At 43.2% G+C, this 27482-nt stretch overlaps 1 protein-coding gene across 6 annotated transcripts in view; it reads right to left on the bottom strand.

Annotated features, from left to right (window-relative positions):
* Positions 1–545: 545 nt before the first annotated feature.
* Positions 546–27482, bottom strand: part of SERTAD2 (SERTA domain containing 2) — a 119067-nt gene continuing 92130 nt past the window's right edge. For 4 of the 6 annotated variants that reach the window (XM_063648657.1, XM_054475041.1, XM_054475038.2 and 1 more), the window contains one exon: positions 546–5799. In XM_063648657.1, coding sequence (XP_063504727.1) covers positions 4851–5795 — 945 coding nt within the window. In that variant the 5' untranslated portion in view covers positions 5796–5799 and the 3' untranslated portion in view covers positions 546–4850. Of the gene's footprint in view, positions 5800–17580; positions 17680–22582; positions 22875–27482 lie in introns of those variants that run through there. The other 2 variants (XM_054475039.2, XM_054475040.2) reach the window with 2 other exon arrangements.

The raw sequence follows: 27482 nt of genomic DNA, 5'->3' as shown, positions 1-27482 counted from the left end.
ATGGCTGGGACTGCGGAACAGGCTGCAAGGGTAGGCAACTGAGCCAAGCGTGGAACAGAGTGCTGAAGACAACCAGCGCACAGAAGCATCAGCCCCCAGGGGAAATGAGAGCTCTTTAGGCGCGCCGAGTGTGAGGGAGCAAATCTTGGTAGATACTGAAGTTTGGAGCTCAGGAGAGAGGCAGGGGCTGGAGACCAGTTTTGAGAGTCCTGAGTGGATTAGATCGCCTTGGGAAAGCAAGTGGCAGCAGGAATGGAGGCTCAGTGAAGTGCAGTCATGGGCCAAACCCTGGAAAAGACAATGTTTTAAAGAGAGCTGGGGCACAGATGTGAGAAAAAGGAGGTCCAGAAGGGTCCAACAAGCAGGAGGAGAACCAGGAGACAAGGGTGGTTCCTGAGACCAGGAGGGTTCAGGAAGACCAACAGCACCCACTCCTTCAGGGCCCCCCTGCTGCTCTTTCTTGCTGGACTTTGCTTAATGTGAGCAAATTGTCACAAATAAGCTGGTTGAGCTCCCATCGAAAGAAAACTGCAAGCATACCTCTCTCATCTTTTAACTGTTTATTGTATAATATAAAACTACAAAAGTAAGACTGCTCATTTCCATGTACATTTAATCTGTCCAATTGTTTAGATTACAGCCCAAACCTACATGTGAATACAGCCATCTGGGTTCCGATGTAACGTCTGTAATATTGCATAGAAAAGGCACAGCTCTCAGGTCTGTGGGGGAAAGGTTATACCTCCTTTTTGACAAAAGCCCTCCTCAAAAACCATGCACCAAACATGTCACTATGTACATCTTTTTTCAAAATCTCGGTCATGCGCACATATGGCCTGCATTTCTCTTCCAAAACTTGTTATCCCCAAAAGAAGTCCAACTTTTTACTGGCTTTGTCTGCAATAGCATTTGATCCTGGCTAATTTTCAAGAACCATTCAGGCTCATTCTTAGAAACACTGAAAACAATTGTACATAAGCAGGATGCACACAACTCCATGCCTCCAGGTGCGGGGCAGTTACAGGAAGGTAACCATTTACAGCCAGAAAAGGTTAAATATGTTCTTTTCATTGTTTTCAGAAAATGTATAAAGGTCCAATTTGTAACAGCAAGGTTTTCAAATTAAGACAATTCATACAGAGTAGAGTAGCAATCGCTGCACAAAGTAGAGTCTCTTATTTTTTTTTTTACATTTGTCATTTAAGAAGGCTGCCCTGCGGTATTCATAATTCATTGTTTACCGCAAAGGTGGTTAATAAATTTAAGCTTTAAAAACGATCTGTAAGTTGATACTTTGGCTCTTTGGAGCTTATTTCATTAAGAAATTTTCCTTGATTGACCTCAGGGCAGCTGGGGCACTCCAAGGGGCTATGGCGATAAAAAGCTCAACTGGTAAAGACACTCGAGAGGTGCAGAGGAGGCTCTGGCCACTGCTCACCCTTTGGTATCAACAAGGGTGCCCATGTGGTTGCCCCTTCTGTCATCCAGAGAAAGTGCTACTAAAAAAACTTTAAAAAATATCAACCCTTTGATGCTTTTCTTAAAAATTTGGAGGTATTAAAACATTCCTCATACCTTTTGCATATTTCAAATAGACCCATATTAGAGAAGAGTAAAAATGAATGCGGACTGTGCATACAATGAGAAGACCTGGGGGCCTGGCTTGGACCCCCTTTTAATACAGATTTACATTCCTACAAGAGAATACATTCCTACCATACATTCTGCACATGTTACGATCCAGATGTTAGCGCTCCTCAGTAAAATAAATATATTTACACAGAAAAAAGGAATAAATAACTTATGGGAAAAAAAAAAAACTCACTTCAAATTCAAAGCTCTTACGATTCTGCTCTCATCTTGTCACTTCATTGCACATCACTGTCAATAACTGTCCTCTCCCAGCCCCAGCTCAGTTTTCTCGTGAAGGCACCTCAAGCTGCCTGCCTGGCCCTGGATGCCATGTGATGTCTTTCATAAAGGGAAGGCACTGCTGGAAGCACACCCCACACTCAAACTGGGACTTGGAGATCCCACTCCAGCTCCTACTGTTCCCTGTTGGGACATCACTTTGTAAGAATAGGATGCAAAAGCAATTAGAACCCTAGATCATTTTGATCTTTCTGAAAATGGTCTGCTAATTTTCCATGTCTTTCTTGTTAGACTTTGAGTATCAGGGATTTATGGCAACGGTGTCAGAGTTAAAAAGCATTTGCCTGCTGTTGTTGGGGTTTTTGTTTTGATTTTGAAGCCCAGCCTTACAAATACATGAGAGTCAGAGAACCAAGTTTGGGCAACACTTCTCCGTGCTTATTTGAACTGTTGCCCAACATATGGGATTTGTTTAAACACATGATTTGCTAATCCAACAAAAGTACAGTTGTTGTAAGTTACTGTAAATCAGTTTTTAACAATGGCAAACCAACTGTTTTACCCTGTTATTGTTCAGAATCATCAATACTATTGTATATGTGTATGTAGGTAGATGTGTGCAACATGCGGCAGGTTTGCCAGGTCCTCCAGTTATAGAAAGCATGGAATCTGGGCAGACTTGTTCTCTGCAAGAAAGGGAAGCTCTTAAAATTAACAGGCACACTGACACTGGAAGCATCTACTACAACCCTCATCTCAGTTACATGGTCCCTGGTCCTATTAAAGGAAATGACACACCTGTAGCAGTACGAGGTGTCTGCGTGGAGGTTGCTTGTAGGAGAACAAGTGTAATTTGATCAGTTTCTCACTGCTCTACTGAGTTGATAATTAGCCTTTAAAACACATTCAAGTGGGGGAAAAAGTAAATTAGAATGTAGAAAGCCTTTATCATATCATACTCAAATCTTTTGCTTAGATGAGCAGTTCCTTCATCACAAACATCTTTGCTTTGCCATGTGCATTACAAAAATAAAACTATGGCTTGCTTAAAGTGCCATTTTATAAAGTTGTCTTTTTTAATTAGCCAGAGAGACCCAATTTTATCCATGGCAAGAAGTGAGCAGAATTGGTGACTGAATATTGACAAATGACCAACAACAAAGACAACAACAACAACAAAACAAAATCCCATAATTTAAAAATTTTTAAATAAATATAAAAGTTATTCCTAAAGAAGCCATCTGCATAACAATATAGGTTGTAACCTGCACTCAACAGCTAAAGTACCATTGGAAGAAAAGAAAAAACTGAAACAAGAAGGCCATAAACAGTTTCGGCAACAAGCATGATACATTGCAAACTTTTTAAAATTAAATGTACACCACTAGGAATAAAAAGCTACTTCTCAAGTGTGTCCTGGGAGATAAGGTGATGGGGGAGAATTGGGGGGAGGAGGGAAAACATGCATAGAAAGTCCTGTCTGAGTTTTGGGGTAAAACAGCCTTGACAAGTATAAAGTAGCTGATTTAGGAAAGCAACCAGATGGGAAGCTGTGACGTAATGTGATGAACTCCAGGTTCAAGAGTCACACATGTTGTAAGAGTGCATCCCGGGCCGGCCGAGGTGAGCCAAGCTCACTGTGGTGATCACGAAGATGCCATTTTCAGCTCTTAGCAACACAGGGAAAGCTCTAGGGAAAGGAAGCTGCAGAAGACAATTTAGCAACATGATGGATGCCTTCTGGGGAGATTTTCTTCTTTAAGGGCCCTAAGCATTGCAACAGGGCTGAGTTCCATGAATAAGTTGGTTGCTTTTCATAAAATTTTGTTCAGATGTAAAATTTCAGGTCATCATAAAAATTATGCCAAAAAGGAAAGATCTGGGTTTTCATTAAAAAACAAAATAAAAACAATTAAAAGCGCAAACTTGGCATAAATACACTCTTAAGAAAGACGGTAGCTTTACCCTCAAAAGAGGGAGCAAAAGAGAACCATCACTTAAACCCCCAGCTCCACAGCCATCTCCCGCCAACTGCTTAATGCAAGTTTGATGAGCACATGTGGCTCTGGCTTTGGAAGTCACAGTACTGGCGGGTGTTGGTGCCAGGGGGTCAGTGCTTGTGAAATTTGGGTGTGATATCACCTGGCCCTTTCTTAAAGCACTGTGTGTGTGTATGTGTGTGTGCATGTGTGTGCCTGTGTTTGCATTTGGGGACATCAACTGCAGATTGATTTGATCCAATTTTCTCTTGCACCATACACATATAAAACATTACAACTCTATAAAAGTACAAGTGCAACTTGTACATCTGAAGTTTGCAGGAACTATGTGAGCAAATCCTATCAAAATAGCTATCTCATATGTATAAACAGCATTTGTTTTTAGAAAAACAATATCATAAACTGCAGAATCTGTACAAAAATATAAAATAAATTTGGGCAGCAGTTTTCTAAACAGCCATGTAAATGCAACACTTACAAGGAGTAGTTAATGCCTCTAAAAAGGCCGAATTGCCAAGTCAACCTATACAGGGCGAAAATGCCAGAAAAGGTACTGAGATTATCTAAATAAGATATATATATATAGTTTTCTTCTTTACCTCTTGCAATAAAACTTATAGAAAAAATAGACAAATATGCACATGCAATTTACAGCTTTTCCAACTTAATCCTTGTGCTTCACTTGAACTGTTTATTTTTGTCATTCAACATTGCAACATTGTCTTCGAATGGATTCTTTCCTATACCAGGGTAGTAGGTCTCTGAGGAACCACTCAAAAAAGTGTATTAAAAGTGGTCATACTTGGATGAAGGCACTCCAACTCTGCTCAAAGCAAAAACTAGTGTGATCCTGTTGTAAAATTTTCTTTTTCTCTGAAAAAGGCAAGCAAGGGTGCATGCACAGTGTGGAGAACTGTCAGGGTTATGGGAACGCTCTGGGGTCTGTCTGGGTGGGCACAGTTGCTGGGTCCCTGGGTCTTAGGACCCAACAAGCACCTCCATGATGTGGTCCAGCTCTGTGAGGTCCATTTTGAAAGGCTGACTTGGGGCGACAGGCTGACTGCTGTAAGGAGCCAGAGTTTTGAGGAGGTCGTCGGCAGACACAGGGGCCATTTTTGAGGCTGTCCCTGATGAGGAAGTGCAGGGGTCAAAATCATACATGGACGTATCAATGTCAGCAAACAGGATGTCATCCAGGGTCAAGTCTGTCAGGAAACCCGTGGATGTCGTTATTTCAAAATTCCCAGGCAGAGAGTCCATCAGTTTCGAGTCATCTGCACGGCTCTCTTGAGGACTGTCGGGTTTCTGGGTGCCAGCCTCGCTGGAGGTCCCTTTCACACTGTCAGTCGCAGCCGCGGCCGCCTCTGTGGAGGTAGATGTGGGACAGAGCTCCTCGATCTCGTCCAAGGCAGAGGAGAAACTGTCCTTTTCTGGCGAGAGGGCTGGAGGTGACAGTTTGGTGGGAGCCGTGGGCTGCATGGCCTGGGAGGTGCAAAACGTGTCATCGTCGTCCTCGAGCAGCGAGGCTGGGGTGAGGCAGGCCTCCAGGGGTGTAGTGCTTCCGAGGTCGCAGGGGTGAGAGGACGGGGACGCCAGGTGGCTGAAGGCCGGCGGGGCCTCTCGGTAGCTGTCACTGGGCTCGGTGGTGGGCTGGGAGGAGGGGGTGAACATGGGCCTCAGGCTGCCTTCCTGTTTGAGTTCCTCCTGGATCCGCCTCAACATGTTGTTAATTAAAACGGTCTTTTGCAAGCTGGGCTCTGTCAGGGGCCTGTGGTTATAGAGTTTCATAAGGGAAATGTTGAAGATAGTCTGGCGCTGTAAGGTGTAAGACACCTTGGATGGACCGTCACAGGGAGACACGATTTTGCCTTCCAGCCCATCTTCATGCTCATCAAACTTCCGTTTTCCTCCTTTACCCAACATATATCTGCAGAGGGGAGAGAGAGGAAATGGCATTAATCACATGAAAGCTGATTTCTACCATAAAAAAAGAGATTGATTTACAGGGCAGGACTTGGACCTCAGTTTCCTGCCCAGCGTTATTTACAAGTACACGTGGATTAATTAGGGGTGGGAGGAAGGAAGACCTTTTACAATAAGAGAGAGTTAGAAAATCCACCTTTCTATGCATGTGGAGCAATTTTTATCACTAGGTAGTCTGGTGAGTGTATTTCTTGAGAAATGTGTACGACACAGACAAGTTGAGTTACCATGGAAACCATGATTTTGACTTTCTCAGCTCATGTGCTTGTGTTCGCATGCCTAAGATTATCATGCAGGTTCAATTTCCCTCCCCCAAGTAGATTTATTTTTAAAGCCCAAGAAAACACTTACAATGCTATGACCTAAACAGATATAGGTGTCATAGATTACAGCTTGAGCACTTCTTAAAGGATTAAAAGAACCAAGTTAAAGAAAGGGAACATGTATAATTTGGGTAGAACTGTGTGTGCTTTCAAAATGCTTTTCCTTCCTCATTAAGCATAGAGTCTTTCTGCCTGGTTGGTGACATGTGGTAAAGCACTGCGCCTGTGTTAAATGACCACAGTGACTGAGCCGCCACCACTTTTCATTCTAGAATCAAGTGGAGAAATGCGTATTTCCCAGCCTAAGTTTTTCCCTGGCTCAACTTCATCCGTGCACAGTTTTGTTTGAAGACAACTGGATTAATTTTAAAGTAATTAGCTCTGATTATAAGCATTGCTGTTTGGGTACTTGAGACATTTCCTAACAAACTACCTCCTGTGATTCCAGAGATACATGCATATTTTGAGGAAACCATGACCTCGTATCTCAGACCCTGAGAATCTGGTAATGGGTTGAATTTTAAAACTGCAGCGAGGAACTCCTGCCCCATCTTGCAGATCCCATCTCAGAGGCCAGGCTGTGTCCTCTCTTGCTCTGGCCTTAGTGAATACATTTTATCATCTGGTTGTCACCTTCTGGGGAGTGGTCCTTCCAACTCTCCAAGCTCATGTGACATCGTCACAACCTCCTTTCAGAACTTCTGCTGTCTAAACAGAACAATCTCAAGTCCATTAGCCTTTGCCTCAAAGATCTCACTTTCTAACCATTTAACAAGAAACCTGTCTTTTGGTGTTGAGACCAGGATCATGGTTCGAATGAAGCCAGGCCCATGCTTGCTCCCTCACCGTCCCCGCCTCCAGCTACAGCACTCTCAGGGACTCCTGCTAATCCTGTCCTCAGTGTGACTCACTCTCATGTCTTCATATACAGGCAACTGCTTTGTAGTTATCCAATTTCTCTTCTAAATGCCACTTACCTTTTAATGAACTGCTTCAGCTGATTGATCACACCTCATTCAATCCTTTATTAACTTATCCACGTCTACACTGTCATAGGCACTTGGCCAGGCCCAGTGGGGAGTCCCACGTGAATACCCCAGCCTTCAAGAGGCTAAATATCCCCTCCTACACCTGATCACCATTTTGAATTTCAAGACTCGACCTAAAGAAATAAGGCTAAACGGAATATAAACTTCACAGAACTTCTTTCTCATACTTTGTCAGAAAGCAGGCCATGCTGCCCTCAAGGCCAGTATACAGGTAGACATGGAGCCTGCCACTTGGGGTAACCGTCTTACCTCATGTCTCATGAGGTCTCCAGAAGAGACAGATGAACAAGCTGCGACCTATCAACATCAGAATCGGCTTGAGATTTGTTAATGCTTATGAAGAATGTGGAGTTACTTGCAAGAAACATTTCCCCTCGTTTTGTTAACATTTAAAAAATGGCTGTCAATCACAATGACCAGTCCAGTAATTAACTGTTCTTTAGGGCAATAAAGGTTATGATAGTAACAGTTGGTTTGTCTAATACTTCACGTGATAGACATATTTCCTACTGTTTAGTGCGAAAAGTCTCATTTGTGTATTTACTTTGCATAGAACATTTCCTATCTAAAGTTATCTGTTTAAACTTGAAGGTGAATCAGAGTGGAGGTGGTTTCATCTCACATTGCAAAACATTTTCTACTTCATGCATCAGAAGTACTACTGGACAACTGGGTTTTGAAACATAACTGTATTCACAAGTATACTATTGGTATTTGCTTATAATTTAAGCATTTAAATACTTATAGAAAAATTTCACTTTTGCTAAAAAGCTTACTAAGTGCATTTAATTCTCATATACAGTTCTAAGATCTATGTTATGTTATAATGTGATCATGGCAACATACTTAAATGTGTGAGTACACAGATACATACACACTCTAAAACAGTGTTTCTCAAAGTGTGGCCACAGATGGTGCCTGTCTGCGAACTGTTACTGGTCCATGATGAGGTATATATAGAGAGAGACATTTTATTATTTAGAAACTTCTACAGCAAATTTACACAGTAACTGTTATGTCTGTACCTGGAATTTTTAAATGGGGCTTCTATTTTCCATAACTTTGTATTTTTATTTCATTTTATGGTAATTATTTTTATTGTATCTTACTAAAGTCTATGAAAGATTGGGGGGCCAGGGAACCAAGAGAGCCCCTCGTCACAGAAAGCTTGAGAAGCACTGTCCGTAAGTGTAAAACAAAATACAACCGAAAACAAAGTAGCTTATTGCCACTGTGGATTTTTATTGGTTTTCTGGAGGAGAGGTAACATTTAGGGAAGATGGTGTAGACTCTTCTTATAGTCATCAATGCAGAATTGTCTTTTTAAGACTTGTTACTAGAACAAACAACAGGGCTTTTTAAATACTGCATTTTTCTAAAAATAATCACTGAATCTACAGAATTCACCTATTTAAAAAGTATACAAGCCATGCAAAATACTATAGGCATTTAGTAGAATTCCCATAGCTGAAAGAGATCTTTGGAGATATTTTCGGAAGGATTTCAATGTGAGAAGCACCTAATTTCCAATTAGAATGATCCAGCTGGCCAGAGCTGTGTGCTAATCCTAATGATTTAGAGAAAGCCTGATAAGACATCTGTAATGCTGCCTGGAAGGGGGAGGGCAGAGAGCTCGGTAAGCAAAACCTGTAAGCAGGAACAGACACACACACCAAATCTTGGATGCACTTCAGAGGTATGAACACGGACCCCTGATGGAGTGTACCTCAAGGCAGTTTTGCCACCATTTCTCTATTTTGTATTATAAGGCAAAACTGACTCTACACACCCAGTAAGATTGTAAAATGCATATAATCTTGATTTTTAATCCTAATTCTATCTAAGCTGTTACAGAAAGGAATACAATGCAACATAATAAAAAGTGAAGTCATTTTCCTTAAGTTTGCCTGACACACTGCAGTAACATTACAATGAGCATATTCAGAAGAGGCCTTCAACTCCTAGAGGGGGAGGGCAGTGGGAACTCTCACTCTCAGGGCTTTGTGTAACAACCACCTCCTTAAGCAGGGCCCAATTTAAAGGAGAAAAGACACAACATGCCCTCAAGAACCGGAGTGCAAGAAGCCAGGCGCATCAGCCCCTCCAGGCCTCTCTGGGCCTGGCTCAGGCTGGCCAAGGTCAGGGTCGGCCCAGCTCCTAGCTCCTCAGAAGCCTCTCTTTCCTCAGGCACTCTAAGAAAATAACAATACCTCTTTAACCACCCTTTGGAGAGGCAAGGGACCCTTCAAAAAGGCCTCACTGGGCTGCAACTTGAAGATGAAGCAGTAGCAGGAGCTGGCTAAGGACGCGTAGGTAACTCTAGGGAGGGGGTGCTGTGGTTCATGCGGAGGGTGGCCCTGGAGTTCACGAAAGGGGGGTCTGTGACCCACTGGCTTCCTAGGTCACCCCGGGGCTTTGACACTCCACTTTATCTCCTCCCTTGACTGGTGAAGACCAAAGCCTAAAAAACCCATGCCTTCTACCCAATTTTTCCAGACAAAGACCCAAAGTGACCCTGAGCTCCAGGGCGGGGTTGGAGACTCCCACGTGGAGGCATCATGTGGGTGCTCCTCCTTCTTCTGCCCACCCTAAGGGGCCTAAAACTAACCCCAGCCACTTTTCTACTGAATAGTCATTGGCTCTTAACATGAGGTTTGAGATCAAACGACCTCCCTCCCCAATAAACTTTTTAGAAGCAAATTCCTAGCATTCTGGTTTTCTAAACATTAATTTTAGCAACTATTAACTGCAGCAAACTAAGTTTCAAACATAAAGAACAAAACTCATTGGTAGCGACAGAAATGAAAACTTCTGGAGTTTTCCAGGAAATTTCATACTAAACACAACTCTGTACACGAAAACTAGTTTTCAACTGTGCAACTTTTCATTAGGAAGGACCCTGCCCTCAAAAGCTATAATCTGGGTAGATGCTCAAAAGTAACAAATGTCACTAGAAGTGTCCTCAGAAGTCAAAGGACCAGAGGACCAGGAGCCTGAATGACTTGACTTTTTGGGGTTTTCCAACTCCAGAATCTGAGTGACTCCCACAGTAAGCAAATCTGAGAGATTACTGTGGGCTGGGGGCAGCCAGGAGACCTGCTGGAAATAGATTTGTAGCCTATTTGAAAGTTACATTTAAGGTGGGATTGTCTCTTCATATCTGTTTCCCATCTCAAGATAGTGAGCCCCCCAGGGCACAGACAGTGTGTGTTTTGTTCACTTCTGTACCCTCAGCATAAGGCAGTCTCCAACACAAGATGCTCCGTAGATGGTCACTGAATACACGAACAGTAAGTGGAAATAATGAGGAAAGACACCAAGGGGCAGCCAGGGCAGCACTGTAAAAACAGAGCCAGGTGTGTGTGTGTGTGTCCCTGAGTGTGAACTGCATCTGGGAGGGAGGGTCTGAGGAACGGGAGGGTTGCACAGACCTCAGAGTTGAACGGTTTTACAGGGCGGGATCAGGGTCGCGCAATGCACCAGCAGCCATACAGAGCAGGCAGGAAAGCTCCAGCTGAGAAGCTCTTCTGTGAGCGGCTCTCCCATCCTTCACTTCTCAACCACGGGCAAGCCTTAGGCTCACCCGGAGGCCTGATAAGCACAGGCCACTGGGCCCCACCTCCCATATTTCTCTTTCAGCATGTCTGGGGAGGGGACCTCGAATCAGCATTTCCAACAAACTTTCGGGTGATGCTGGTCTGGGAACCTCACTTTGAGAACTACCATTTCTTCTTTTCCTCATCAGGCCATTTCAAGTTTAGGCCGGAGGATATCTTTATTCAGTTAATCTTGATTCCCAAGGCCTTCCTTATTTGTTTCTAATTTAGCAGGGCAAAAAGGACTGAACAGCATTTTTGTGATAGCAACTGACAACTGACATTAGAAAACAAAATACTGCATGCAGAGTTAAGATGTCTTATACTCAATTTTAATGACAAAACTCAGGGTCTCAAACTGATGTGTCAGATCCTACTGGCCCAGTGGGGACCAGATTCTCCTTGCTGGGGTCTTAAAGTGATGGCAGTGGGATCTTATCCAAAGCCCAGAAAGGAACTGAAACAGTACTTACGTTTAAAAAAGTAACATCTCCCACTACTACATTTTGCATTTTGGAAAAAAAATGCAAACAATTTTTTTAAAGATGAACCAGAAAAGGTTATCTTTAGCTCAATGTTTTCCAACTATTTAAAAGCTATACCTCTTTAAAATCTTTTTTTAAAAAAATTACCGTCCTTTAATGTTATTTGAACTGTCAAAATAAATGTTAGGATTTTTTTAAAGTGAGAGTATTAAATCGACTTTTCCAAACTTCCACTTCTGTCATCCTACCACCACCAACAAAAACCACTGCTTTAACCTGCAGGCTCACCCCAGCCTCTGCAACATCACAGCATCCCAGTGGCTCCCTCCACAGACTCTGGCTTGGGGGGTGGGGGCAGTGCAGGGGCTGTAGGAGGCCTGCACAGGGAGCCCTCCTCAGCCCACGAAGACTGGCTTGCTGGGTTTCTCTGTGCCAGTCAAAAAAAGATGCAAAAGTCTTCACAGATGTAAAACTCTGCATTATGTTTTAACTTGATTCATCCCAAATGATTGTCATTAGCCCGTGCGGAAGGAAAACTCTCACTGATAGACTTTTCTACTCAGTTTCTGGAGAAAGAGAATTCATGCCACAAAATGACTTTAAAAGGGGGTCAAATTGACAGCTTAGTTCTAAATTCTTAAGAGAGGAAATAATTGGGGAAGGTGTGACTGATCTTGTGACCAAAAAGGAATCAAAGATTGAGTGGAGACACCTGGTCCTGCACCCCTGGGGCTTGTGCAGCTCAGCACCACCCTGACCTGGTGCGGGGACAGACGGGGAACTCAGGAAAGCATCGCCTTAAAAGCCCAACTGGTTTGTACCTTTTGTACGTTTTCAAGAGCTTTTTCCAATTACCTTTTGGGAAACAGCAACAACTACACATTCTGTATGCTCCCTTCTCAGGAGAGCAGCAGGCTTCACAATTAAGTGGTATGTTGTTTTAAAAGTCAGGTAACAAGGCAACACTGAACTACAGTGTCTGCCGTGGTGTACGCGCGGCTAGTGGGGCAAGCTGGCCATGCTCTGCTGCTCACCTGGGTGGAAAGCACAGCTGGGGCCTGCCTCATGATGAGTCACCGGCCTGCACACGCGGGATCCTGCACGGCTCCACATGCACGCTATACTTCAACAGGAACGTTTTCAAAACGCTAGCTAACAGCTCTTAGGAAAAAGGCTCCTAATTCAAAGGGGAGCTTTAACAAGCTGTATCCCTTGGCAGGGCGAGGTGGCTCACGCCTGTAATCCCAGCACTTTGGAAGGCCGAGGCGGGTGGATCACGAGGTCAGGAGATCGAGACCACCCTTGCTAACACGGTGAAACCCCGTCTCTACTAAAAATACAAAAAATTAGCCGGGCGGTGGCGGGCGCCTGTAGTCCCAGCTACTCAGGAGGCTGAGGCAGGAGAATGGCATGAACCCGGGAGGCAGAGTTTGCAGTGAGCCGAGATCGCACCACTGCACTCCAGCCTGGGTGACAGAGTAAAACTCTGTCTCCAAAAAAACAAAACAAAACAAAACAAAAAAAACACCAAGCTGTATCCCTAACCTCATCAGACACACTGTCCCATATGGCTGCTGGTGTGACCACTGGTTGCTGATGAGTCCAGAGGTGCCAATGCTAACGCTAAAACCAGAAAGATGAGGCCTTTAACCCAATGCCAACACTCAAAGTAGTGATCTGCCCTCATGTACCCACCTCCTTGGAAGAAAAAAGAAGCTGAGAGAAGATGTGTGGCGATTGTCTTATGAGAAGGCTGGCAGCCGTCCTTCCCTTCCCCTGACATACTGTGCCACCAAAGCCCACAGCCCTAAGTGTGGAAACACATTCATTCTCCCGGTGTCTTTTGATGGTGGTGGTGGTAGAAGAAAGGGGTGCCCCTAGTAAAATTAGCTGGGCATGTGGCAGACTTCTGAGCCGAAAAGAGGTTCAAAGTAGGGCCAGGATTGTTTTGAGACAACTTCTGAGACACAGAATATGCTGTTTCCCTTCTCCTAACTCCACAGGCTGGCCTCCCAATGCGTTTAGGACCCTGCTTTTGAGGCATCCAAGTGGGAGAGCCTCTGTTCATGACAAAAGGGAACCTCCCACCAGCCTGAGGGCGGGACGCTGAGGACCCCAGAGCCCTGCCTCCAGGCTGCTGTCGTAGTGTGACACAGCAACTTCCGAGCAGGAAGGAGAAGCCCGATCCTAATTGGGGGAAGCTGTTTGCTTAGACAACTTTCTACACTTCAAATATTATACCTTAAATAACACACCGGACTAAGAAATCTGATCATGTCCAGGCTTTTAACACCCTCCTCCCCCAAGGAACAATAAAACACACCAGCGAAAACAAAGAGGCTGCCCTGAAAAGGTTGCAGTGGTGGATGATACTGGCAGAATCAGAAAGGAAGCTAAGAGAAACACGCGCGTCCTCAGCCGGGCCTCGCGTGTCCTGACACTGCAGCAGGCACGGGATGTGGGGCTGTCCCCTCCAGCACGGTGCGGGAAGGTGCTGGGGTATCCAAACAGCAAAAGTAAACCTGAGACCCCAAAACAACTGCGTCTGGCCCAGGGGAGTGGGCAAAAATTCCAACAGGGAGAGACCGTCTCTGGCTTATTTACAGACAGGGTAAGGATGCCCAAAGACAAGAGGGAGTATTAGTAATAGAACCCACGAAACTCTATGGATCGGGATGCTTTAAAAAAAAAAAACAAAAAAAACCAAAAAAACACCAAGGCTCATCCAGAATGTCTGAGGTCCCTGCAGTAACATCCATGCTAATTGGTAAGTAAGACAAAGCCTCCCCTAACAAATCAGCAATGTAATTATAAAGCCAGTCACTAGATCAAGCCAGTCTCCAGTGCTCCAGCGATATTCTGAACCTGTAACCCGATACCACTGTTTGCTGCCGGCGCCTCCTCCGGGCTCTCCCGCTGCGCACCGGCCGCGCGGGGGCCCGCAGGGCAACGCAGCCTAGGCTGTTTGTGCAAGATGAGACCCTGCATTTGACGAAGACCTGCAGGAGCAATCCTCCCGGCTTTCTTGACAGTGAAGAAGAAGAAGAAAAAAAAAGCCCGACGATACACTGAAATTCGAACAGGAAGTCAAGCCCTAAGTAAATTTAAGAAACAACTTTTACTGTTTAGGGTTGTTTTCTAAAGTCCAAATTTTTAAAATTCTAGTTTCTCCTCTCAGATTTTTACATGCTTCTATTAAATTGAAGGCAATTTCCAATACTGGAGGTTTGTCAAATATAAACTTTTCTCCTAGTAAAATAATTTTTTAAAATGTTGACAGCTGCATTTAGTAAGCAAAATATAGTCAAATTCTGGGAGGGAATGTTTCAAGTAAATATTTCTTTAGAATAAATTATGGCCTTGTTAATACACATCTGGAAAGAAAATAGGCTTTTTAGAATATAAATGTCAAGTGGTATAAAATGTTTCTTATATCCTGTCTTAGTGGTTCCTCTGCCAGCTGGGAATTTTAAGTTTTAATCCCAACTCTTAGGAAGCTATGGACACCAATCACCTTCTTCCAAGGACAATGAGAATGCTGCCAATTGTTTTATTTTACCTAAGGATTCTGGCTAAAAGTATGGTACACTTGATTTAAAAAAAAATTAGAAAGAAAAATGCTTTATTTGTTTTCTCAGTTTTAAGGAATTTTTTTTAATTTATAAAGAAAAAGGATTACTTGGGAATGGCACACTTAATTCAAGTAAAAGGTTGAGTAGAATTATACAGTTTCTAATCTTAACAAAAACATAATATGCTCTGATGCCTGGAATTTGCTTTAAAATACTACAAAACAAACAAACAAACAAAAAACCCAAAACCTGGCCATGTAGATGAAACAAGATTTGACAAAATGTTGATACCTGCTGAGGCTGGCTGATAAGTACAAGGCGGTGCATTGTACTCTTCCTTTTACTTTTGAATGTGTTTGGAATTTTCCATAATAAAAAGTTAAAAACCACAACATGCCAACACATATTTCTAAATTAAAACATATAAAATAAGCACAATAAATTACTCACACCCCCAGTGAAAACTATTATATTAATTTGATAGGGTTTGTTTTTTTTTTTTTTTCCACACAGAAGAAAGCTATTAGTGCTCCATGTAAACAAGCACGCCCAATTCAAGTTGGAACTCTTTAAATTCTGGAAGACAGCACATCACATCCAGCCACGAGGGGGCGCAGCCGAGCAGCAAGGAGCGCAGAAGTCTCATTCTTCACTGCAATTTCTACCTACAGCTCTCTCAAAGTATACACATTTTCAAGATTGTTTCCAAATTCAGGTATCCACAGGACACTGCTAAGCAAGCTGGGAGCTTTGCCAAGGCCAAAATAAATTAAATTATGGTACGGTTCAAACTCTGGAAGTACTGTGTATAGGAAAGGTTGTTTCTCTGTATATAAAAGTTAACACTGGTATTTCAAAAACCATGGTTAAAATCCCTGGAGGATTCCTGAAATGAGAACAAACACACAACAACAAACACACACCCAAGTCATGAGATGTGAATGTGGAGAAACCAACAGTTCAGAATTTCCAGTGGGGCTTCCAACATGGACTCCCAATAAAACAATGAGTCTCAATAAATTCGGCACTAAGCTTTTACCAGTATAGACAGACACCTTTACTAAGCCTATTTACTACTTCTTAATAACTATAAATTATCTCCATACTGAACAGATACCGCTTCAGGCAGTTATTTGGGAAAACCCTTCATAAAGGACATTGGGGAGGGGCCATTTAATTATAAAATGTAACACAGTTAACCTTAGGGAGATGATGAAGCCAGATCATTATGTGTAACTACTTGCTGGAATTCTTTCTATTTAAATTATGAGTTCAGGTTATATGATGTTGTATGTTCAATAATAATGCTCATAATAGATGAAATGTTATAATGAGTCTCCGCATTTGAAAATTGGAAACTATAAACATATCTATATATTATAATCATTTGAATTGTGATACTACTTCATAATAATTTGGTGTCAGAATATGTTTTTAGCATTTTGAATCTCAGGCCTCATTAACATTACGGTAAGGAATTCTCAGATTTGACAATTTTTCCCATAAGACTATGTGCTTTACTAGTAAAGACTAGCCAGCATTGCCCAACCCCCAATTCTCGGGCATAATGAAAATATTTTTTTCTCCTGTATTTATAATTGCTTGGATGGGATTCTGTTTCAATCCTCCTGTAGCATCTTTTCCCTAAAGGTACACTGTTTTTCTCCCTCACACTAGAGACCCTTAATAAACAATGTCAAGGGGGTGGGGGACTTAGAGTAGAAAGGAAAAGCTTTGCCAAAAGTATGTGACAGTTTTTGTGTTAAAAAAAAACTCAAGATATATATGTAAGTCTTACTAAAACAGGGAAATATAAGGTTTTAGAACAATTCTGTGAAAGATAAAATTACATCTTAGTTAAAACCAAAGGTGGCCTTCTAGATTTTATTAGACAACTATTTGCCACTGAATAAAACTAAGGAATAAAAATAAAGTATGCTACTTCAAGAGATGCTTCAATGGAAGCTTTTCTTAAAAGTTAAAAATTAAAAACTAGCCATGCCTTCAAATTTGGATGCTTCATTACTATGAAAGAATCACTTAAAATATTCCTTACAAATACAGAACATATTTCATCTTATAACTTATCCGTGCAGTCCAAAGAGGAAAACCAGAGAAATATTGTTTCTTTTACTGTGTAAAACTGAACATTGTATTGTACGACCTAAACCTGGATTCCCTAGAGAACAATATCACATTTCTACAACATGACGTGTACAAAAATTTGAGGTGCAGGATAATAGAAATATACTTGAGACATGCAAATGGCAGGAAATAACTATTCTATGTAATACCTGTCCCATGTAAGTAACCTACATGTTCCGAATGTTCAATTTGGTTGCCTCTAAGAATTAGGTAGGCTAATAAGGTTTTACAAAGACAATTTAAACTTTGTATCATATACTTGAATAATTCACACACAGAAAATAATTTTAGAAAGAAAATGGCAATGAGGATACAACTAAACTTGAGGGGAGTTAATGATACTTTGTAAATATGGCAGCCATTAAAGAATCACTACTTTGGGACTATTTTGAGATAAAATGTTTGTCTTCCCAAGGACTTCTGTGCATTGATAATGAATGGCTCATTGAACTTTAAGCTATGTCACTTAAATACAATAAAAATAATCAAGAGTACCACACTAAATGTAATAACTATTTATTTTCTAAGGAAAATACTTCATAATTCTTCAATTACCTTCAATGGTCTTCATGGAAAGCCTTCCTCAACCTCCCCAGCCTGCCACTCTATTCATCCTACCTGTCTTCTGGAGCTTTAGAAGAAGGCAGGAACCACCTGAAGAATCGAATTTTTAATGTGTAAACCAACTACTTGTTAGAGAGCTAAGAATCACTGCCAGTGAAATGTATTTTATTTTATATTTCTGGACATAGTAAAACTATTTTAAAAAATTAGTTTGCCTTAAAAAGTTCAGAAAAGACCACCAAGTTCCTGACAAGCAGAGAGGCAGAGCAAAAATTCCACTCTGGATCATAGCACCCAAATTCCTCAGGCAGATTGGTTTTCTCTGATAGCATGGAAGACACAGGAGAGGTACAGATGGACAGGTAGATGTCCCCTCAAAGAAGGAAAGAAATCTGAAAAGCAAATCTGTATCACCTATTATAAAATGGGATAACCATACAGGGAAGATCAGTTTAAAGCAGCTGCCAGCTCGATAGCTCATTAGCGTGACTAGGATTTTATGCAAACCTGTTCTGGTGTAGAGATGACCTTGGGACTTTCAGATTCTCTGAGTTTAACTTGGGCAATACTTCTAAACACAAGGGTGGGGTACACCAGCAGGCCTGCTCCAAACCCCAGGAGCTGCAGTGCATGGCGTGGAATGATAAGCAGCCGGCCGGAGCAGAGGCAAGCAAAGAGCTAAAGGCTGATCTGGAGCAAGAGACTTTTGATCATTTAGTGTTTTTGACCATGGTCTATTCAAGTGTACATTTTACTTTTCTTCAACAGGTTCACTCAGCCCACTGTTAAACATCAGTGTGTGTGCATATGGATATATAGAATATATAGACATAGATCATGTCTGTAAGAACCAGAATCCCTTCCCCTTTACTATTCTATGGGAAAGTCCTTAGAAAATGCTTACCTTTTTTTTCAGTTAACTGCCTAGGAAGGTTTTTAAAGGAAAAAAGCTTAGAATTAATTAGTAACTCTGCAAAGCTACAGGTTTTTGTAAAGTGACAAAAAAGATAGTAAGGCAGACATGAATGAGTTTTAAGAACTGAAGTTTGCTGCTACCTGGAGTTACTAGAGAAACAAAGCTGCCTTTGGGCACCTCAAACTAGTCAGACCTGCTATAGCAGTTGCACAGTCAGCTCCAGATCTGTCCTCTGCTCTTCTCCCTCCAGCCCCCACCCCACGCCTCTGCATAGCTCAGTCCACTCTCTACTCAGGGTGGAGGTGGGCCGGGCACACTCACCCCTTGATCTGCTGTCCCTGTGGGGAGGCAGGGCCAGCTCTGGCCAGACAGTGTGCAAGTGTAAGAATAGGCCCGCCAGGAGCACGGATGCCAACTCCATTCTGAGCTGAAAACTGCAATGGGTGCAGAATACAGCTTAGGTGATCTTGGGTTTCCAAAATAGATCAATCAAATTGTGGGGTTTACTTCAGAGAATCCTAGCATTAAGTTCAGATGAGGGACAGAGGATTCTGAGAAAAGACAAATGGATCTTTCCAGCTTTGGGATCCATCCCTCAGACCACAAAGAGGGCAGAATTTTCAAAAGAGAGTTTGTGCCGTCTATATGTGGTGCTTGTTGAAACTGGCAGGATCTGTTCTGTCCTATTAGAAATCATATATTATAAAATATATTCTAATGATTTTACTTTGAAATTTTCATTTGTATTTCAAAGAAAATTTTTAGACAGCCAATCATGTTTTGTTTGTCTCGTGATCTCCAAGAAAAAAAAAACAAGGAGTCTATTTATTACTCAGAATAGGAATGTCGTCTTATTGAGCTGACATATGCCATTCACAGATTCATACAAAGAATGAACTGCCACACAGTGCTAATGGAGAAAGACACTGCTCCACACAATGAGTGACGGACGCTCCAGGGGACAGTTCTGTTCATAAGGGTTTCCCAGCATCCGCACACAGGGCATAAGTTTGCCTTTAATATCAACTGCACCGGCCATTTGAGACAATCATTTTTTCTAGATTAGTAGCCATTTCCTTCAAACATACTAAAACTAAATGAAATAGCCACACATTTCTTAAACAGGAGTCCTGGCTTGTGGGTTTCTACCAATTGCTTAATGAATAATTATTAACAATATGTACAAAATATATGAGTTGTGCATATAAAGTGGCCATGGCACTTTTAGATTTTCATGTTTTGCTAGTCAGTATTAATTAACAGAAAGACCTATGAGAGCTGGTGTCACCCTTATTGTGAGGCCATTTTCATGTCAACTGGAGCTTGCCTTCTGGTGCCTTCAGTACACACCTGATCTTTGGACTCAGTAATCAGAGACAGTGCCTGTGCTTGCTCTCTCTCTCACGCACCAAGTAACTATTGCAACTAGAGCTATCTCCTATAGGATATGCCATGACAGTGAATACAAAATTTCTGTTGCCAAGAAGCTTTAAAAATTCTGAGTGAATTAAAGTTCATGGCCCCAAATACTCCTATCTATACATAGCTTTTTCCGTAGGTAATATTGACAAAGTGGTCTTGATTCTGTTGATATATGTGAAATATAAAATGAAGCTTTATCCTTTTTTTCTGTGCTTTTTAACAAGAAACCACAGCAAAAGAAACCTCTCAAAGTTTCTGTTCCAGCTTTCACCTTTCTTAGTTACTAAAATGTAAAATATTTTGTCTGAGGGTAAACTTGTAGTACAATTGGACACTGATAATAAAAGTAGCATGCTGCAAGTTGATAGAAATTTTTATGTATTTGCATTCGAACATCTTCAAACTGCCTTCATACGTTTTGTAATGTTTTTTTTTGTGTGATGCAAGTGTGTGCCTTTCTAAAGTAGTGTTGTAACTTATTCTGCCATTGGAACCCTGTTTAAAATAGCAGATGCCATAAGCTATCAGTCGCCACACATATTTGAATGAGTTTTAAAATATCAAAATATGTGCTATTTTACTAGGCTCATCATCAGTAATAATTCAGTGTGTAGCAACTGGGCAAAATTCATATTTTAGCTTCTCAATTAAATAGAAAAGCTTTAAAGAGGGACAATTCAGCAAATAGAAGTGTAAAGATTTTCTAAATCTGAATTAATATCCTTCTCTTAGTTCTTCAAGGGAAACAAGCTTGAGCAGCTGTTACCTAAGACGCTGTGACATTCGCCTGACAATAAAACCGTTCCCTAGGACACCTCCTGTCATACATACACTTGGTTGGCATTACAAAATGTGAGTCCTCTCCCCTACCTGTCTGAATGAAGTAAGGAAAAGGGCCGGGTGTTAAGGAAAAAGGGGGTTGGGGGATGTCAAATCCAAAATAAGATTTCTCATCTGAGAACAACATGGTTATGTACATTTTAATTAGGGGGTGAAATAAGTAAAAAAAAAAAAAAAAAAAAAAATTGTTAAAGGATTCCAAACTTAATGAACGACATAAACAATTTTATATTAACATATAATACACCTCTAAAGAAGTCAATGAAGCTAAAGGAAAACTTTTAAACATTTGTCTCTTTTAAATAAAAAGAAAAAAAACCCTGAAAAAATTAACAGAAAAGCAGAGATCCACAAACAAACTATTCTTGTTCACTCCAGAAGTTGGGATCTTAGGATGGATATTTTCATCTTCACAGCACACCCTAGCACACTCATATCAGAATAGACTGCTATAAAAAGGGGGAGGGATGGGAGCTGCCAGGGTGAGACATGCCTTCTGCTGAGCTGAGCAACTACCCCCAACCCCCATCGGCCAAGCAGCCCAGACGCTCTCAGGTGGACGGTCCTTCAGGGGCGGAGCGAAGCCAAAAGCCCACTTCACTCTTGTCAGGGACTAGTCTCTAATTACAAAAAGCTACTGTGAACACTTAGGGCCTCAGGAATCCTGGTGACTACAACTTCTAGGCTCTTTACACACATTATGGATATTTCTTAACATATATTGGGAAATCAAAAAGCGTATTTCATGAACAAAGCTTGAAAACATGTACTCTCTACCCTAAGACCAACTGGGGCTGCCCAATTCGATTCAAATAAAAACTGCTGTGGTCTGAGGCTGGCTGTCTCACTCTGCTGACTGTCCTCCCCATTCAGTGTCTGTGAAAACTTACTTTCTACCTCCTGAAACAACTCAGCTTGCAAGCAAAAAGTTATTCCAATGCACACTATACCTGATCTTTTCGTGAAACTTAGAAACTAAACCTAAAACTCGACTCCCATCTCAATCTATTTTACTACCACTTCTGCTAAAGGTAAGATAACTTATAGCCAAGAAAACAAAACAAAACACGATTTTCTCTCCATGCAGTGGCCCTGTGACGACACCCCCTGTCTTACTGGTACAAAGTCTAGGGCTTGGGACAGCTGGCTCCCCTCAGCCCCCTCCCTTTCAGTCATAGGCGGTTACCACGAAGATGACTTGTAGATTTCTAACTTAAAAGCCAACGAGACGTTAAGTTTAATATACACGTAGATCCCAAATCAATTCATTTGGGCATGGACGAAAAGAGGGTGGAGAGGGACGTTTTTAACATTATAAAAAAAACACCGGGAAATTCACAAAAACGCACTACAGCAAGTTGGATGCAAACCCGGCCACGGAACTCAAAAGTGAAGCAGCCTTCGCGCCAGCAATCCGAGCCTTAAAAAAAGTCTCGCACGTTCACAACAACACAACCGCCACAACGCGCACACACATCCCAGCTGTAGAGGCGACAGCTCCAGGCGCCCCCGCCCGCCGCTCGGCTCTCCGAGCTCCCGACCCCCTCCTGACCCCGGCCCTGCCCCCAGCGGCTCAGCCCGCAGGCGCCGGGTGTCCGAGAGCGCGGGGCCGGGGCCGGGGCCGGGGCCGGGGCCGCGGGAGGGAGCGCTCCTCCCGTACCTGCTCCGTCCCCGGCTCCCTCCCGCGGCGGCGCCCGGCCCCTCCTCCGCCCTCCGGGCTCTCCCAGCCCTGGCAGAGTCCCAACACCGCCCCCCATCCACCCGGAGCCCCCCGCGCCCGCGGATCCCCTCCAGCCCGACGCCGGGAGAACTTACCACATGCAGCTCCACCTGGGAACTAACGCATCAGGAGGGGTTTCCGCCCACTCCTCAGCTACTCCCGCTCCATGCGGAGTGCCCCGCTCCAGGGGCCCGAGGGTGGCGCCGGGGAGCGGGCAGCAGGCGAGGTTGAAGCTAAGACTCCGCCGTCCTCTGCCTGCGCGCTCGGAGCATTATACAATGGTGGAGGCGGCGGCGGCAGGCAGCGGAGGAGGAAGCAGGAGGCGGGCGGAGGGGGCGCCCTGACCGAGCGAGCGGCAGCTCGTGCTCCAGCACTCGCCGTGCAGGAGTGACGTGCGGCCCGCGAGCCTCCCGCGAGCTCCGGGCCCCGGCGCCGCAGGCCCCGCCCCTCGCCGCCCGCCCCCGCCCCCGCCGGCCCCGCCCCGGCCCGCCTCTCCCCGGCGGTCCCGGGAGGCGCGATAAAGGCCGAGGCCGGCCGTGGCCGCCGGAGGAGCAGGAAGGGGCGGCGGAGCGCAGTGGGCGCCGGGTGGCAGCGCCGCCCCCAGCTCCCTCCCGGGCCGGCGCGCCCCTGATTTTCTCGTAAGGACGGGCTGAAAGAGGAGGGGAGACAGAAGGAGACACTCCGGCCCGAGGACCACCACTGCCACTAGTAACGCCCCCCACACACTCTAGAAGTGCTCAGGCGAATGACGAAGCGGCTGGTGACAAAGGCGGCGGCGAGTGCAGCGCGTGCACAGCCCGCGGAGCCGCGCGACCGCAAATATGACAAGCATTTGAGCTATTTGGCAACGTGGGGCCGGTCAGCGGGGCGGGCAGGGTCCCCGCGGGGGGCGAGGGGCAGAGAGCTGGCCTGGGCGCCCGTCTCGCTGCCTGCGGGGTTCCTGGGCGGGGGTCCGCTGCGGGACACTCCTCCGAGGCCCGCACTGGTCCGAACGGCAGGATGGGGGCTCCAGCCGTGAGCTGGGGACAGAAAAAGTCCCTTGCCCGCGTGGCCTCAGCCCGACGCGAGAAGTGGGTCACCAAGTCCACGGCACTTTGGGAGCCGGACCGAACGAGTTGCATCCTTCGGGGCCGGCCGGGCCGCGGTGCAGACCTGGCAGGAGGGAAGCCAGGCTAGGAGACGCAACCAGGTCGGAGGCGCGGTCCTCTGTCCACAAGTTTCACGTTGATAGCCTTTCCCTCCCGTGGAGTAAGCTTATGCTTGGAACTACTTAAATTTACCAGGAAAACTTATACTAGTTGGAAGAGAATGTGTGTATGCCCAAATGGTGAGAATTTAAGAGCACTAGGGAAAGAGGCCAGATAGATGGTTCCACTGGAAAATTAATGATTATTTTAAAAATTACACGTGCATTCAGTATCAAGATGTAAAAAGCAATGCAGGCAGGCACCTTAAAATTTTGGCTGCCACCCCAATCGATATCATTTCAGGTCATTTTGGAGTTTAATGGTCCACTATACTAGTTGTATTTAAGAATAATAAAGCTTTAAGACCTAACATAAAGGTGATTGTAAGTCGTTAGCATCAAGAGAAATTTAGACTTGTTTAAACTGTTCTGTAATGATTTGTTATCAATCAAATTGATGATCTCATCGAAATTAAACTTGTGCTAAAATGTTGATAGAGAAGACAACGCTTCTTGTTTTATCTTTAAGGAGGATGGAAAAGTTTTTTACTGGACCCTCAGTATAATTAAAGTCTTATACAGTATAACCTAAGCCAAAAGCTAATTATTTGTGGATATCTTTTTAGAGTCTCATTATAATGGCGTTCAAAATGAGATATTATGGAAGCTGTGCTCACCGGCCCTCTGCAGGTCTTGCTCAGTTTGCGCCTGAGTGGCATAACATTCAAACATTTTGCTGTGAAGCCAAGATATTTTTCATTTCCAGAGTTCTGCAGTTTAGAGAGAACATTAACTACTAACAGTTTTCTAACCACCCACTCACTTATACTTTCAGTGCTCACTTTAAGGAAAAGCCATTGAAATAGAAGCTGCAATAATCTCTTCCTGTGACATCTTTGTAGAGGAGGCCAGGGGCATTAGCTCTGTTTAAAGTAAATTTAAACGGCTATTCGTGAATTTAAACTGCTATTCATGAATTAAAGTAAGCAGGAAGTTACACTTGCAGAACTTTTGTGACACTTGGATATTTTCTAGCAAATAGATTACACCAAATGCAGTGTTTCTGTATAAAATAACAGGACTTAAGTCAAAGTGACAATTTTGTGTCACTAGGATAGACAGGATTCTGCTGAAGTCCATAAGGTCTGTATTCTGTACCTGCTCAAACAAAGGTTTGCGCTCTTACGAGACCAGCAACCTGCGTTTTTTGGAGTGAAATGGTTTCCGTCTCTTTATACCTCTGAAGGCTGTAACATCTTATCAATGCAAACATTACAAATAGCTCCCACTTCCCCCACTTTTAGAATCTGGCATCTTTGACCAAGAAGTTAAAGTGAGCTGGCAGCTTCAACAGCTGCCAATGTGGTTAACACCAGCTGGTTAACCCTCTCCCTCCCCTTATGCAACCCCCTACCCCAAGGCTGAGTCACACATAGGCCAGGACAGCAATCTGTACCTAGCCCTAGAAATTCAAGTCTATGAGGATAAGGAAAGGCACTTCCCGCACTTCTGAAGTCTGAAGTCAGCTCCCTTCAGTATGCAATGACATGATTTGAAATATTTATTCAATGAAATATTATTTATTTCAAATCATGTCATTGAATAAGAAGTGTTTAGTGAATATGTAAATTTCGTTCTCACTCTTTGGGAGATTTAAAAGCCCATTTAAGGGCTGGGTGCAGTGGCTCACACCTGTAATCCCAGCAATTTGGGAGGCCTAGATAGATGGATCACTTGAGGCCAGGAGTTAGAGACCATTCTGGCCAACACAGCGACACCCCCATCGCCACAAAAAATGAAAAAATTAGCCCTGCATGGTGATGCATGCCTATAGTCTTAGTTACTAATGAGGCTGAGGTGGGAGGATTGTTTGAGTCCAGGAGTTCAAGGTTGCAGTGAGCAATGACCACACCACTGCATTCCAACGTAGGTGAGATCTTGTCTCAAAACAAAATCCCATTTAAAATAATCCTACTCTGGGGGCCTCATCCAGAATTTGGAAGATCTGCCCCTCACTTTCATATAACATAACTTTAGAACAGTTATAAGAAATTAGGCTAGTCATCCACATTTAACTACCAGGAACATATCTGTTTAGGGAGAAAAGAAACATTCCTTTTATAAGTATAGAACTGTGATGGTAAATTTTAAAAATGCTCCTGAGTTTAATTTCAGAGAAGTACTTCTCGGCATCATTTTGTAGTTCTGGGTACTAGTTTACACTTCACTGCTTCTCTTTTGAAAGTTTCTGTGCCCTCACATCTGATAGACTAGTACACTAGTGCAGTGACTGAAGGCCACTTTTGGCATTTAATTAGCACGCACCAAAAACACAAGGGGCAAACTGGATATATAAACTGAGAAACAAAGACTTTACAACAGGTTTTGAACTTAATTTCATTTTTTCCTTTGCTTTTATTAAATTTTTATCTTTCAGGTTCCACCTGAAATACCAGTAATGATCATCCATCTATATACCTTGCAAATATGGTCTTGGTTTTATGGCAAAAAAAGATAAATGTTTCAGTTATTAAATGAATTGTATAGAGCCAGGTAGGCTAAATAAGCTTTTCATGGACAATACGGAGATCCTAACTGTGGACTCATCATTCGGATAACTGAATATTGGAATAAATCTTCAAAATAAAGTTCTGGAAGTCACATCACCTAACTGATTATCAAGGAGTCAATAGAGGATACAGTGATTTGGAAAAGTAAATACACTCACAAAGATGGCACAGGCAGATTCAGTCCTTTTCAGCCACTAACAATTTAAAACAATTCTATTGAAGCAGCAAGTGAACTCCTCTACTTCTGCAAACTTTTCTCCATCTCTTCTTCCACCTGCTTTTCTCATGGTTTTTTTCTGCTCCTCCCTGAAGTCACAATTCATAAAAGCAGAACTACAGCTCCAGTGAAGGCCCCTTTGCAAAGCTTTCCATGTTGTTATGTTGAACTGCTTTGCAACGACTGCTTCTTACCTTCTGAGGGAGGTTTCACTTGTCTGTTAAAGATACACCTTTTTCTCTTCTAAAAATCTGACAATATGTAAATCTAAACCTGAAACACAATCTTCATGGCAATATTTAAAGAAAATGCTTTTAAAACCATTTCCTTTTTTTCTAGCACTTGGGATCAGTCCCTTCTAACTATTACTGGAGAAGATGGCTTCTGTTAGGCATCAGCTTCCTTCCTATTCCATTTTCCACTGAATCTTCAAAAGCCTTGTGCAGTCTATCAAAATGCAAAGAACTTTCTTGGTGACTCTGACAACTCCAGGGTTCCCTCCTGCAGGGACACTACTCCACTAAGACTGGTGGTCACTTCTCAGAAACATCTCCCATCCCCAGCTCCCTACACAACACACATCGCCTCTACGCTTCGACTCTGTATTTCTTCCTGTCTATAAGCCATCCATCATTCTTGAGAAGTTTCCAGTCTTCTCAAGGCACTGAGCACTTCTAGCTTCCATAGAAAATTTCAATGAATGTTAGAAATTGCACAGACCTTTCTTGCCCCCAGGAACCAGCTTGGTGAGAGGAAAAGTCCTGGACTAGGAGTTGGAAGATCTTGTACACATTAATTACTTAACCATGATAAATCTATGACTTTTTAGTTTCTTAATTGACTGGTCACAGATTTAGGATCAGCACCAGTTCTGGTCAAAAGAGCACAGGGTTGTTGAGTCAGGTGATTTCAGGGCTAGCTCGTCAGCCACAGCGAGCAGGGAGGCCGAATCAGACCCTCTGCACTGGGCCTGCTTCGACACCTGGCAAAAAAAGGAACTTGGACTCAAAGATTTCAAGAGC

This window comes from Pongo pygmaeus, chromosome 12 (assembly GCF_028885625.2).
Source record: "Pongo pygmaeus isolate AG05252 chromosome 12, NHGRI_mPonPyg2-v2.0_pri, whole genome shotgun sequence".
Taxonomy (NCBI): domain Eukaryota; kingdom Metazoa; phylum Chordata; class Mammalia; order Primates; family Hominidae; genus Pongo; species Pongo pygmaeus.
Note: the sequence above shows the minus strand (reverse complement) of the source record. Positions and strands in the feature narration are given on the sequence as shown.